Source organism: Anopheles marshallii, chromosome 2 (assembly GCF_943734725.1).
Source record: "Anopheles marshallii chromosome 2, idAnoMarsDA_429_01, whole genome shotgun sequence".
Lineage (NCBI taxonomy): Eukaryota > Metazoa > Arthropoda > Insecta > Diptera > Culicidae > Anopheles > Anopheles marshallii.
Genome location: NC_071326.1, coordinates 89498267 through 89511625, shown reverse-complemented (window position 1 = coordinate 89511625; position 13359 = coordinate 89498267). Strand labels below are relative to the sequence as shown.

At 43.2% G+C, this 13359-nt stretch overlaps 2 protein-coding genes across 2 annotated transcripts; one reads left to right on the top strand and one right to left on the bottom strand.

Annotated features, from left to right (window-relative positions):
• Window positions 1–1514: 1514 nt before the first annotated feature.
• On the bottom strand, window positions 1515–7107 carry LOC128718786 (calcium channel flower). The gene is made up of 5 exons (XM_053812403.1): window positions 7069–7107; window positions 6530–6650; window positions 4833–5040; window positions 4660–4767; window positions 1515–1716 (listed from the first exon to the last, which is right to left on the bottom strand). Exons 1-5 carry the CDS (start codon window positions 7105–7107, stop codon window positions 1515–1517), a joined length of 678 nt encoding a protein of 225 aa, XP_053668378.1.
• Window positions 7108–7756: 649 nt separating this feature from the next.
• On the top strand, window positions 7757–9757 carry LOC128719696 (zinc finger protein 883-like). The gene is made up of 2 exons (XM_053813323.1): window positions 7757–7924; window positions 7985–9757. Exons 1-2 carry the CDS (start codon window positions 7757–7759, stop codon window positions 9755–9757), a joined length of 1941 nt encoding a protein of 646 aa, XP_053669298.1.
• The last annotated feature ends 3602 nt before the right edge of the window (window positions 9758–13359 follow it).

Here is a 13359-nt window from a genome sequence, read left to right as displayed (position 1 = left end):
TAATGGAGGACTTTATTTTAACTTCTCCCCAACCATAGGTCGGCGTATGTTCGCAGTGTCGTGTCTGTTTATTGCCCCTTTGCTTAACGAATGATAGAAGCATTAGCGGTATCGCCGTTCCTCGTATATATCTTTAACGCACGTCATCTAATGGTCAGTTTCATTATTTAACTATTTAACTTTCCCTTCCATCTTTTCTTCGGTGAACGAGCAAAATTCCAATAAAGTCCATCGGTCGAGCTGTTGCTTTTCCTCGAATGTCCCTTATTCCCTTCAGGTGCCTTGTACACTCGGAAATGCCTCGAATCAGAGCTACACAGAGTCCCAATGATGAACGCATTCGAACCCAATTTTGCCTCCTGGATATGTAACTTACACTCTAGTTTTGGGAGTGGGATGGAACATTTATTATACGTCTCACTTCTGGAACCGAAACAGGGCGATTATTTTATCTTATTTCCGTTTTCTTGTTGTTCTAGCCCTTTGGCTATAGGACTCTTAGGCCACCAATCCGATCTCCCAAAACACACTAAACAGCTCAATCGCCCGTGCGAGCAAGGGGTTCCCCCACAAGGGTACGGCTCGAAAAGCTAAGCGATAAACATGAATATAGCAATATTTCTAAACGCGCTGAACTAAGCCAAAGTAGAACGTTGTTGGAATGTGTACTTCTGTCTGTTTAATCTCGAACGACTTGGCGTTCCGATTTCTTGTGATTGTTTCATTGCTTGCATTGAAAGGTAGGGACTAAAATTATCACATTTTTAACATATGAAAGAGCATTTTGATAAGTTAGATCTCATAAATAGTTTACTTCTGGCCCTTTGGTGAATACTATGCAAGCATAAGGACGAGAGTGTTTGTGAGAGTAAACAAACGATTGCTTTGGACGTGCAAAAGATGAAACAAAGTTTAAGCAGCAGTGCCAGGAGTTTAACATTCTTCGTTTTTTTTTAAATATTGTTGCATAAGTCGCAACAGAAAGCATTAACAGGAGTAATGATCATTTCGTTTTCTAACGTGACACATTGATTTGAATAGCAAAGCCAACATAAATGGTTATATCGCTAGATGCACACTTCCACATCCGTTCCATATTAATCAAGGATTAAAATTGTATTAAACATAAGCAGTTCATCATACCGGGATTGTTATAATTTGTTACCTTGATTGCCACAAAAGCAGTTTTTCTTCTCTATCGCTCCCTATACAATTCACACATTGTACAATGTACACATTGTTGCCACCAAAATCTCAGAACAAGAACTGAACATGGTTCGCAGAAAAAGGGGAAAGCGCGTGTCTTAAGCTAAAAACGCAACTTGTAAAGCTCCAAATTCCAACACAATTCGCTATAGCTTTGCCGAACAATATCGAGCTTTCGAAAGGGATCCTATTTACGCTCATCTCATTCGTCGATCGTCACTCAGTCTCGCGTCCTGATATAAGGCGAGCATGCATTGCCTTGCAATCTGCTTGAGATAATGTTACGCTCGTTTTCGTCGGTATCTCCACTAAGCTACACTATCGTACGGGGGCGGTGCGCTGTAAGAGATCGGTTGAACATTATACACTAGCGTGGAGTTCTGCTTGGTCGTCGTGCTACTGCCACCGCCACCAACGACATCGACCGACGACATACCGTTGCCCTGCTCAGCGGACGAGCTGGCTGCCGCCGATGTTGTTGCCGCTGCTCGCATGTCCTCTAACGACGCTCTAGCAGTGATAAAAAAAGTAGAAACAAAAAAGGAAAGTGCCCAAATCAAAAACTAAAAAAAAAAATAATAGAATCTTCACAAAATAAACACTACTACAATTTAGATGATAACATGGCTTGTTAGATCTGCATCGGAACGTATCGATATCCAAAAAATTGGGAGTTAATAAAAGCACTTAAAGAATAGACTTCTACATTAAGACGTGAATGAAACTACCATAAACTTAATTTCCCAATGCGTTCTCATTAAATGGCATTTTGACAGTCAGGAAAGGATATGCTCGAAAACAATTAAAAGGATGTTTTTACAGGTGTAAAGTGCGCCTCAAATGAGTCCAAAACAACAGAAACATAAATAAATAAAGATATAATCATAAGGTGCAACTTTTAGTGGAGTAGAAGTTTTAAACCAAAGAAGTCCCTTTACAGATTCCAGTAATACATTGACTATATTATTGCTTAGTTCCTTCACATACGCTTGTCCTTGAGTGATGTACGCACGTCTTACGACCGACCGTAGGGCGAGGGAGTTTGAGATCATCTTAGATCGAGAAGTGACATGTCTTCGTCTCGGCATCTATTAATTGAACCGTCCATCCATGCGTCCTTATTTGCATCCACTGCAAATCGCCTGCTTTGTCTACTACTCCTACGAAGCGCAAGTTCATTTCTTGTATATATGTATGAGTGTTTTTGCGTGCGTATGTGCTTATGTGCGCGCAAGAGCGCACATTCGTTATCGATCTCGTTTATTGAACACACGCGACACAAACTCCTTATCCTTATCGGTTTGGTTTTGCTACTACTCTTCCTCCTTCCTTCCTTAGCTGCTTTGGTGGGTTTATGCTGTATATGGACAAATAGCTGAGCTTTGTACAGACGCAGAAAGCTTCTTCGCGCTTTTCGCGAGGGTCGTGATGATTTCCTGTTTGTGTAGCTAGGAGTGTGGTAGCTTGCCGAGTAATCATTATACTTAGCAGACCTGAACAAATGTTTTATGTGGGTGCACGCTTGACCGCTTTGAAGATTACTCATTTTCTTATCAAAATCAGACCACTAACGAAGAACCAAGATTGAGTCAAAGATCTCCATTCGGTTCTAGGGACATCAATACTGTAACGTAGTTGCAGTCCAATTCTCACGACAGTCAGCAACATTCAGTAGCGAGAAACACGGAAAAGCTTACCGGTTGTACAAAGGTTTATGATTGATTCATTTCAACAATGTATGCCTTCTTATGGAGCAGATTTTCTCGCCTATTTCACTGTCCCTACGAACTATTTTATCTTCTTCTATTAAATATGATGAACGATATTCTATATGCTTCCCGATTATCAACATCTGGCGGATTTAGCGATGGCCGCCTCCCTTCTTCTCAGTAAAGTGTTAAGTGTCCTTAGGGTACGATAAAGTGTATGTATGTGTGTACGTGTTTCGCTATGATGTATCAGCGAATTTAATGAACTAACAGGATTGATCTCGATTCATGACCATCCTGACCTTTCCAAGCGCTATTAGCGCTAGTAACATCGTTCTATTGAGGGAGGTATTCCATAAGACTACACTTTGCAAAACACATTCTAACGTACGTACGTAAACGATCGAAATGCAAACACAAGTAACGTACGTGGTCTCGTATCTGTTTCTGACAAAAAACCATTACCTAATACAACAAAAGCTAACCATGTAACAAACCCATTTAATTATCTAATTCTCGTTCCGGTTCTACAGTTTTCTAGATCTGTGCGTTATCCGGTATTTGTTCGCAATAATGATAGCTGTTTGTTGATTGACTTTAACACATAAAAAATGAGACTTATGTTATACTAACAGGAGCAATTTAACCTTTCTTTTCAAGATTTGCTATCGAAACACCATCCCTTCTGTGTTATTTGTATGTATTTGAGCTCGAGTGTGACGCGTATGTTCGTTTAGTTTAGGAAAGGTTCGCTTATCTATGTTTCTGCTTGTATTTTTGTTTTGTTTTGCTGACTCTTTGGTTCGCATGTACGGGAAAGGGATTCGCTTTCAATTTACGTTTACGACGAAGGATGATGACAACGATGGAAATCGATGAATGTTTTGGTTTGTTTGGAAGGAGGTATTCATTATTCGAGCCGTAAAAGGGAGAAAAACGAGAGTTGTTGTACTAGACATCTAGGAATGTATGTTGTATGTTTCGTTTGCAATCTAACGTAACCGCATGTGATGAAGGAGCGGGAAAATTGTTGAAGCATGTTTATGATAGTTATGGTTTGGTTGTTGCATTATTTTAGCGAACTATTTAAGTTGGACGCCATACATCGGGATCCTCCATCAGGGTGGAGTGTTGGTCCGTTGACGGTACGCCCTGCACCGGGGACATCGCGTTCGGGGAAGCCATTGCCGCCATATCCTCACGAGATCCTCTGCGCGGGCAATTGGTTCCGCAAACAATGTTAAGTTTTAGGTTGATGATACAGGATGATAATGATGATGGTGATGATGGTGTTATTTTTTGGCATTCGTAGAATTGTAAGTAGAAGCAATTGTAGTTGTTATTTGTGGTAGTAGAAGTAGTCACATTAGTAGTAGTAGTAGTAGTAGTAGTGATAGTAGTAGTAGTAGTAGCGCACGATTCCGAAATAGGGAGAAGATAAAAGGGAAATGTGTATTTAAGTATAATCCGGTAGATATCATTGATCTCTGCTAACGATTAATTTTGTTCACTTTTAAAAAAGGATAATGCGACCAAGTCTCTATAAACACTTTGAATAGATAGCTGATTAAATTTTGATGTAATAGCAATCTGGATTATAAATTAATTATTTACAATGTTTCATAAACTTCAGAACAGAGCTTATTGTAGAAACATTTGAGGTATAATTGAACATATTTACAACTCCCTGACGTGGGCGATTACGTTGAACGATGTTATTCTACCCGAAATATTATTTACTTACTTTTTGCCGAGTGCCATCATACCGTACAGCATGCCGGTAACAAATATGAGCCCACATCCGAACAGGCTTCCCAATCCCAGGCACAAAATTACCGGCGGAATAGCAATTCTACAATTAAAGGAAAAAAAAACATTAATATCGAACGAAAAGGAAGCTGATGGTAAAGTTCTTACATGCAGTACAGGGCCGCCCGGTTCCAGTACGGTCGCTGGTCTGCCTTCTCCGCCGTCTGTTGCACAAAGTCTATAAATATGAAGCAACATGGTGCTTCTATCGCTAGCACCACAAAACCGGCCAATATTTGAAGAATGCCACCGACCAGGCACCCAACGTCACCGAGCAGTATTCCGATGCAGTTGTACAGCCCGAACAGGACGGCAACTGAAATAGAAGATGATATAGAAAAAAATATTATTACTAAAACAAAAGTTATGTTTACGAGTTGATAAATGACAGAAATTAAACAGTAAACATTTGGTGCTATTGTGATATTTGAAACTGCCGCTATGCTGATACTTCGATATCTTTCGTTTATCAGTTGAAGTATGCTGACTTGTAGTCCATGTTTTAAATATGCGCTCAACCCACATCTTTCATACCCAAAGCAAATGTAAATACAGTAAGTGACAAAATGGAATAACCCAAAGTTATCAAAAGACTCGTACGAATATTATCCAAATTTATGATTAATTATTGTGTTTTAGGAACATTTTGTTTGTTTTGTTGTCGCTTGAAGTTGGCAAATATTAACGCTTTGCGTGTTGTGTGAAACCAAAACGCTGTGACGCACTGTATTTCCCTTGTTGCATGGTTTGCTTCGATTCGAACGGCATTGTCTGTCGTTTGTAAAAATGCATTTGCGCGCGCTCTCTTCGCACATTGCAGCATCCTTCGATGCTTCTTCTACCCCAAATAGTCCTGCCACCTCGTCCTCCGTAGCATTCGTACGGTTGTCATTGTATTCGTATCAATTACATAATAAACTTCGGTCTTCGGGAGATGATTAGCTTCACCAGAGAAGACAACCTATTACCAACCTGCTCCGGATAGTTGGGATTTTCTAAGGGAACGAATCAAATAGGATAACACACCCAACGCACACTCACACTAGCGCACTTCCTTTTCGCCCCAAAAATAAACTTCTCACACACAACGGTACAAACACTCACACACGTAGACTCTCGTCACCAACACAGACTTCTTTTGCACTATGCTTTTCCTCGTATTTTTACACACCGTGCTAGAGTGTATTGGATTCTCTTCGCCTCGGTAGACACGCGCGTTCACTTTCTTCTCGCAGATTTTGGTTAGATTTTCCCTAGCGAGTGAAAACTCCCCTCACCAGACGAACAGGACGCCGACAGGAGAGGACAAGGGAATGTGCGCTGGTGTTACACGTCGGAAAGTAATCCATGATTTTGCACGGTCACATTTTCGGTGTATTGAATTTGTATCTCGATTTTACTCTTTATCCATTATCACTTTACGGGCTTCAGCTGTACAGACTGAACACACAATCCATTCCCGGCACATTCACACGGTCGTTTTTTTTTTTTTTTCAAAATACAATGTTTAAACAAAAAATCTGAAATGCTACTAACGGTTTAATTCATTTTGTGTGTCACTAGCCCGTGCTATCTCTTATCTGTAGAGATGATTCACCCATAAGAACGACTTCCTAAAGCTAATCAAACTTTTCTTTTTCTTTGTGCCCTTCGTATTCCGCGTGAGGTTAATCATAAGTAAAGAACATTAAAAAAAAACATAAAACAACGCATATTACGCTCTCCACAAGCGGAAAGAGTGAACGATTTCAAGGGGCACCGACCCGTTTCCGCTTTTCGGTGAACCGATCGATAAATCTACTCACAGAATCCACCGACGATTCCCGCCGCTCGTCCACCGTACTTCAGATGCCACGGTACATCATCCCGCGGCACATTGTCCTGGCCGGGACGGGCCATAAGGGTGGTTAATCTTTCCGCGAACGACTGAAACGGTACAATCCGTGTTACATATTATCATGGGAAAATGTTGGCTGCGATCATGTATCGTTCTTTTTTATCGATTTCGTCCAGTTCGCACTGTAGAAAACAAAAGTCGATAACGCACTTCTTACCATTTTTGCTATTGCTTTCTTGTGGTCACTGCTGCCTTTTTCTCCCGTATGTAAGGGGAAAATAGAGGGATATGCTAGATGATAATAGAAGGGAAGTTATTCAGCACGGGCACAATAAACACCGAGCACAGGAACTTAAACTATTGGGTCAGTAAGTCAGCTAAATTCACGAACTTTTAATCCTTTTCACTCTCTACGTAAATTTTGCTAGCGTTTTGCTGCTCTGGCGTCCCAAGTAACAATACCGCACGGGTAGTTTGACAGATTTGTTAGTCACGTTCCCAAACTACATTTTCAATGAGTGAGCCTGGCTGCCGACCATCCAACATCAGTGAAGTAACTCACTATCACAAATTTAGAGCTGCACAACAAAACAACTAAGATCTGTAAATATCTCATGTTTTGAAGAAAAGCGATCCTAAACAGTCGTTCTCTATTGGTAATAAACTCAGCTCCATGTGCACTTCCTTGAATGAATTGAAAACTGAATCACTTATTAACATATTCTTCTTTAGCGACACAACAATTTCGAGAAATCTAGAACCGGAATTTATCATTTATGACTACGAATTTATTTACCCGTAGCTAGATAGTCAGAGCTGAGTACGAGGGAATTGATCCGGAAGGATTTAAACCTGTCTTATCGTGTTGAAACGGAGCCGCTACCAAATTCACAACTTGGAAGCTCCTGATAACGTATTTTATGTACGAAATATATCGTATACCTTGATATTCACATTTTTCCTACGGATCGGGTAATATGAGATAAAGCACCTCACAGCTTCTCATCTGCAATTCACTCACTCACTTTGTTACTTGGACGCTGCTGGGAATAAAGTGCAACTTGTTTATACCACCCGCTCTGACTGCTCCTGTGTTTGACAGCAAAGTCGACTTTACTTTCGCCGACAATACACACCGACAACAAACCACAAGGATGTAAACAAAGTTTTCTTCTCATCTGGTGGCGGTAGAAAAATGTCCACACTGGACACAAATTTAGAACCGAAAACGTTACTTTATGACTCGAAAGTGTGCCGTCTGTGTGGTGAAAGGAACGAAAATGGACGTCCATTGTTTCGAGCAAGTGACGCGAATGGTGAATGCGAAGTCAGCAGGCTGATCAATCAGTTTTTGCCGGTAAAGGTGAGTGTTGCGCTAATGGTTGGTAATACGAATCAATTCACCTTTTTCCTGTAATCTCAGGTCCACAATGATGGTGTTTTGCCACGATGGATTTGTCCCGGGTGTCACATTCAGCTCGAATCAACGGCACAATTCTTTGAGATGATTAATAAAGGCCAGCAACAGATATCGGCCATGAAGGAAAGGCAGCAATCAGTGCTCGGGAAGAGTGGCAGTGTGCGAATGGATGATGTCGGTCAGCTTTGCGACATTATGGATCCGGAGAAGTGGAACGAGCTGTTTGAGAAACCGGGATTGATTAATACCGATAAGGAGAGCTTACTCGTGCCGCTGGAGCTGTTCGAATTGGAAGAATTGTTCAAACCGATCGACACCCACCCACCAAAACCACCACCAACAGAAGACTTACAAAAGGAAGTGGACAACTTTACCCAACCAGAAGGCGCTATTGAGTCGGAGAAAATCGATGAAAAAGATTGGATCGTAAAATCGGAAGTAACAGCCACGAACCGTGGCCGTGTGATTGGATATGTCCATCACAACCACACCAAAACGGATATCGGCAACCTGGTACTGGTAGAGGATGCTGTAGGGAAGAAAAAAATCAGTGCAAAGTTTGTGTGCGACATTTGTAGCGAAAGTTTTGCCCGAGAGCCACGCTACCTGAAGCATCGGAAAACGCACAGCATCCTGTTCGAGTGTTCCGTGTGTCTACTGAAGTTCGGTTCGAATGGAAAGCTTCTGGTGCACCAGCAACAAACTCTGCACATTGGAAATGGTATGGTAGAAGGTTTACAGCTACCGGAGGACAGTGGCTCGAGGCGAAAAGGAGAGAGCTTACGGGTATCTGGTGGGACGAAATGGGCAAGCGAAACACCGAAGAAGAATGATAATGTATATGCGTGTGATAGTTGCGATAACACTTTTGCCGGTTTGAACAACGTGCTGGAGCATGAGGAATCGGTACACGCCCACGATAACCATTCGTTCGTGTGTATCGAATGTGGAAAAGCGTTCCGGGAGAAGAATCTACTGCACCGGCATCGCCAAACACACGCGCAAGATCGTGTCCACCGGTGTACGGTGTGTGAAGCGGCCTTTAAAACCCGATCCACTCTTACCAAACATGCCCGTTCGCACGAGAACACGAAGCGCTACCAGTGTACGATCTGCCAACAGCAGTTCGCTTACAAGTCTGGTTTCGATAAGCACCTGGACTGGCATAATGGGGTGAAACGGTACGAGTGTGAGCATTGCTCGAAACGGTTCTCCCAGCGGGGAAATCTGAAAGAACACCAGCGTATTCATTCCGGCGATAAACCGTTCCAGTGTGACGTTTGTGAGGCTCGGTTTGGGACAAGCTCGCAGCACCGGGTCCACGTCAAACGGCACGAAAATGTCCGCCCGTACGAATGTGAAATGTGCGATAAAACGTTCGTTTTGCGCGAGAACTACAACACCCATCTCCGGCGACACCGGAATGAGAAACCGTTCGCTTGCGGTGACTGTCCGCGCACGTTCGTCGAGCGATGGGCACTGACGAAACACGTGCGGACGCACACACAGGAGAAACCGTACAGTTGTAAACATTGCGGCAAATCATTTTCCGACCCGTCGAATCTTTCACGGCACGTGAGCTCGGTGCACGAGAAGAAGCTCAAGGATAAAGCGGACGCAATGGAACAGGAGATCGTTGGTGGTACAAGCATTAAGGTTGATGCGGACGGGATGCTTTATGATGTAACCGGCGGTGAAGGTGCGAACGAAATCGATTCCCTTGGCGAGGACGGAATGCTTACGCTGGATGAAGCAATGTACATGGAAGAGCATTAGATTAGGTCATCGAAGCGTAGGAGCGCAATAGGACACTCTTCACCACTATGTTGTTAGGTATTTAAGTAGTAACATTCAAATTACTGAACTTGTATGGGGAAAATTACAGTATGGAACGCTTATATTATGCTTATTGTATGCTGTGTGAATTGAGAAATAGTTGTAATGAACTCCAATTTTATGCCCCTGGCTAAAGGACAGATAAGTTTTCGCTGATGATAAAACCTACGATCTATGGTGAACATACCAAGACCGGTGATTTTTAGTGTGGCACTATGGAATGTATCAACACCTGTTAAGGTCCTATGACATGTCCTAAATAAAAGAAATCTTTATACAAAAAAGTACAATGATTTGACTTTACAATAATTTGTGCAGTTTTGAAAATCATAAATTGCGTTAATTCCACATTAAGAATATTGCTCAATTGATCACAAAATCCACGATCTTAATGGATTCTACAAAATGTCGAGAGTCCTGACGACAGCTCGATATGACTCTTGGATTTCATTGAAAGTGACAAACGTACTGTGGTCGTAAAGAATGAAGAGACGATTTGATTAGGTTACTTCTCTCATGGCTTGAGAAATGCTTAAAGAACCTTATCTACTGTTCCTGATATTTATTACCATTATATTATTATCACTTAAATAAACGTTAAGCAATCATCCTTATTTTGTCCCTTTGATGACACGTTGTCCACGCTTGCTAATTCTTCCAACAACATTTTTCGCCTCTCTCGCTTCACCAACATTTTTCTCATTGTCAGTAGCATTGGATTTCCTCATCATACATCTTTTTTGCAATTGGAAACAAGCATAAATCACGTTACACTTTGCAAAAGCCCACCTACAAAGACGATGCGCCATTTGACCCCCTGAATAGGGTGAATAGTTACATACACCGCAACGAACGTGACGACCCTTTCACGTCCAATTCTCGATTAGAAAGCAGTTCTAATTATGTAAATGTTTCTCCGTACAGGATAAGCTTGAAGGATTCGTCCCGAAACCGGTTACGGGAAGAAGTAATGCTTGTAATCTGATCCCGTACGGACCCGTTCATCCATTCCTTCCGCCGATGTGCCGATCTTGTTCTAGCTGTCGGTTTGAAGGGAGGATCTGCTCTTTTTGTGGTACATGTCCAGCTCATTATCCTGGGTTTCGTTCGTCAAACTGCACGGAGCTAACGAGAGCATCGAGAGTTCCCACCGAACAAAAGACATATTGAGTGTCGAAGAAGGGAAGGCTCGACGTTGCACATCCCACAGGATCATGTGGCGCATCTTCGGCGTAAATCCCTGGGCAACCCTTACGACAAATGACTGAAAAACTGGAAAATGTCACACGTTTTTGCTGGCTTACAACAGGAGTGGCTTAAATACCCCGGGCCATTCCATTGAGAACCATTGTTACAGCTTCCATTTAGCATTTAGCTATCAGTTCCAGCCGTAAAAGCGTACAGAAAGGAAAATAATCGACATAATATATTATTATCATCAAACAAAATTGCACAAAGGGCGGGTGGGAGTATCCGTTTTTAGCAGTCGAACAAACAAAATGCAATAAATGCTGCAAATGTGTCCGGAAAACGTGTTCCAATGCACAGCCGTAACTTTATTGACTGCCTGCAGCGTGCTCCAGTGGTACGAATTTATCTAGCCATGTACGCTCTCGTAATGTCGAGGATAATCACACATCGAACATCCTCCAGCACCCGGATCTCACCCGTATATGCAAATGATTGCATGCCGTGGAGGGGGCAAAAAAAAAATGGCGGAAAAACATTCCCCATCACGCAGGCACAGCGCCCAGGACACAGACGATCGTCATAAATTACCGGCGTCCTTCTCATAACATCGGTGGAGAATTCGTGCGAAAACCCATCCCCTAGGAGGAAGTTTTGGGTCCCGGTCTCATCATCGTACTCGAGTACTAGGCCCGACCGTTCCTACTTCCATCTCGTTGAACCAGGATGTATGTGTGTGTGTGTGGGGGTGCATGTACGATCCAGTGCACTTCCGACTCCTGTACGGTTCGTACGCATCAATACAAACAGGCACGGCAGGCCCCCGCAGGACGGACAGCGCGTTTGGCTTTTGTGAGGTTAATGTAGCGTAGCAGTCGGATGTCGTGTAGTGGAAGTTTAAATCACTCTACTCCACACTCGATTAGAGAGTCTCCGGAGGGCTTGAAGCGCGTCGATTCCTTCCGCACTTTGCATGAGCAAAATGCCGATGTAATACCGACCGACAGCCGTACAGGTTCCGTGCAAATGTTGCTGCCGGAATCCAATGGACGACAGGGCTCGGCTAGACTGCAAAGACACCGGAATTGTGTACGTGTGGGTGCGGCTGTCTGTGTACTCCATCTCCGATTCCCGGTTACGCAAGGATAGCATTTAAGCATTTCTGTTTGGCGTTGCACTTACACGGTTTGTCGGTCTGCTCTGCTGCAAAGGGGTTCCGATGTGATGAAGAAAGTCGTCCACGTGAGCAGCAGCGTTTATTTGCATACTGATTTACTGCTGAATGTACTAAATGCTTCATCAGTGATTTCATTCTGCAAACCGAAATGGGCGTGGAAGCGAGGGTTCATGCCGCACGATAAAGAGCGCCCGGGTTTTGCGCCGGTGAGGAATTTACACGACGTACCAGAGCAAACAATCAGCCAAGTGTGGTGGTCGGTACGGGTCGGTGGCACCCATCAAGTAGAACTGTCCTGGGAACTCGCCCGGACGGGGATGGGATATTTTTGAATGATTGCGAAGATTAAACTCTTTGGAGGCTGGCAAAAAGCGTTCCATTATCACTCACTCGATTGCCCGCACCGCTCTGGACGGTCACAGGCCGAGAGCTTCCAGGAGCTTGCGAACGCAACTTTGCCACATCCAGGAACTGGGCGAGTTAAGGGAGGTGTGGAATTTTGAGTGAGATTTATGATGACACGATAATGACACGGCATTTCATGCATCATTTAGAGATTCAAGCACATGAGCCTTCCAGAAGTCCCTTGGTAGACTTGATTATTGTGTGTGTGTCTGAGAGAGGGAGAGTGGAGAAACGGACGCGCTTGACATATGAGGTTATCTAGCCCGGGCGTCAGATCCCGGAATTTAACACGTGCCTCTTTTCCGTACGGAATACACTCAGACCACCTGGCCGTGTTCTTCACTAGCTGTTGTGGAGTTGTGGGATGGACGAGAGGTGGTTTTAGTGGAAGCAATCCAGCATTAAACTTCAGCTGGACCGTACGCAGGACTGTCTGTCGACTGCTAAACGATAACTAGTTAAGTAGTGCTAAAAGCGACGGGCCAAGAGTTCTTCTGATGTTGTGATGCCGAAATGAAGAATTATAGAGTTGCTACAACAGAAGCTAGCATACAGAAGACTCTCTTCACTGGTTGTCTTTATTGGTGTAATTGGTTGTCTTTCTTATTAACAGCAGAATGTCCTTGAAAAATTGAACCCTCCCAAGCGTCCTGGGCAGTACCAGTTAAAGCACAATTTAAGGCACATCTTCAGCCGAATGAGTCCACATGAGGATTACACTCACGTAGAGAAAGTTTGATGCATCACATGGAAGCCCGGAAGTAATTCCAAT

What these genes read in the sequence shown, in the direction of transcription:
- LOC128718786 (XM_053812403.1), bottom strand. Translation starts at nt 7,107, where the DNA reads ATGTTGGATGGTCGGCAGCCAGGCTCACTCATTGAAAAT. An exon ending in CGGGCGGCCCTGTACTGCAT is followed by an intron (nt 4,768 to 4,832) that starts GTAAGAACTTTA and finishes CTTTAATTGTAG; the next exon opens with AATTGCTATTCCGCCGGTAA. An exon ending in ATGATGGCACTCGGCAAAAA is followed by an intron (nt 1,717 to 4,659) that starts GTAAGTAAATAA and finishes TATCACTGCTAG; the next exon opens with AGCGTCGTTAGAGGACATGC.
- LOC128719696 (XM_053813323.1), top strand. Translation starts at nt 7,757, where the DNA reads ATGTCCACACTGGACACAAATTTAGAACCGAAAACGTTACTTTATGAC. An exon ending in ATCAGTTTTTGCCGGTAAAG is followed by an intron (nt 7,925 to 7,984) that starts GTGAGTGTTGCG and finishes CTGTAATCTCAG; the next exon opens with GTCCACAATGATGGTGTTTT.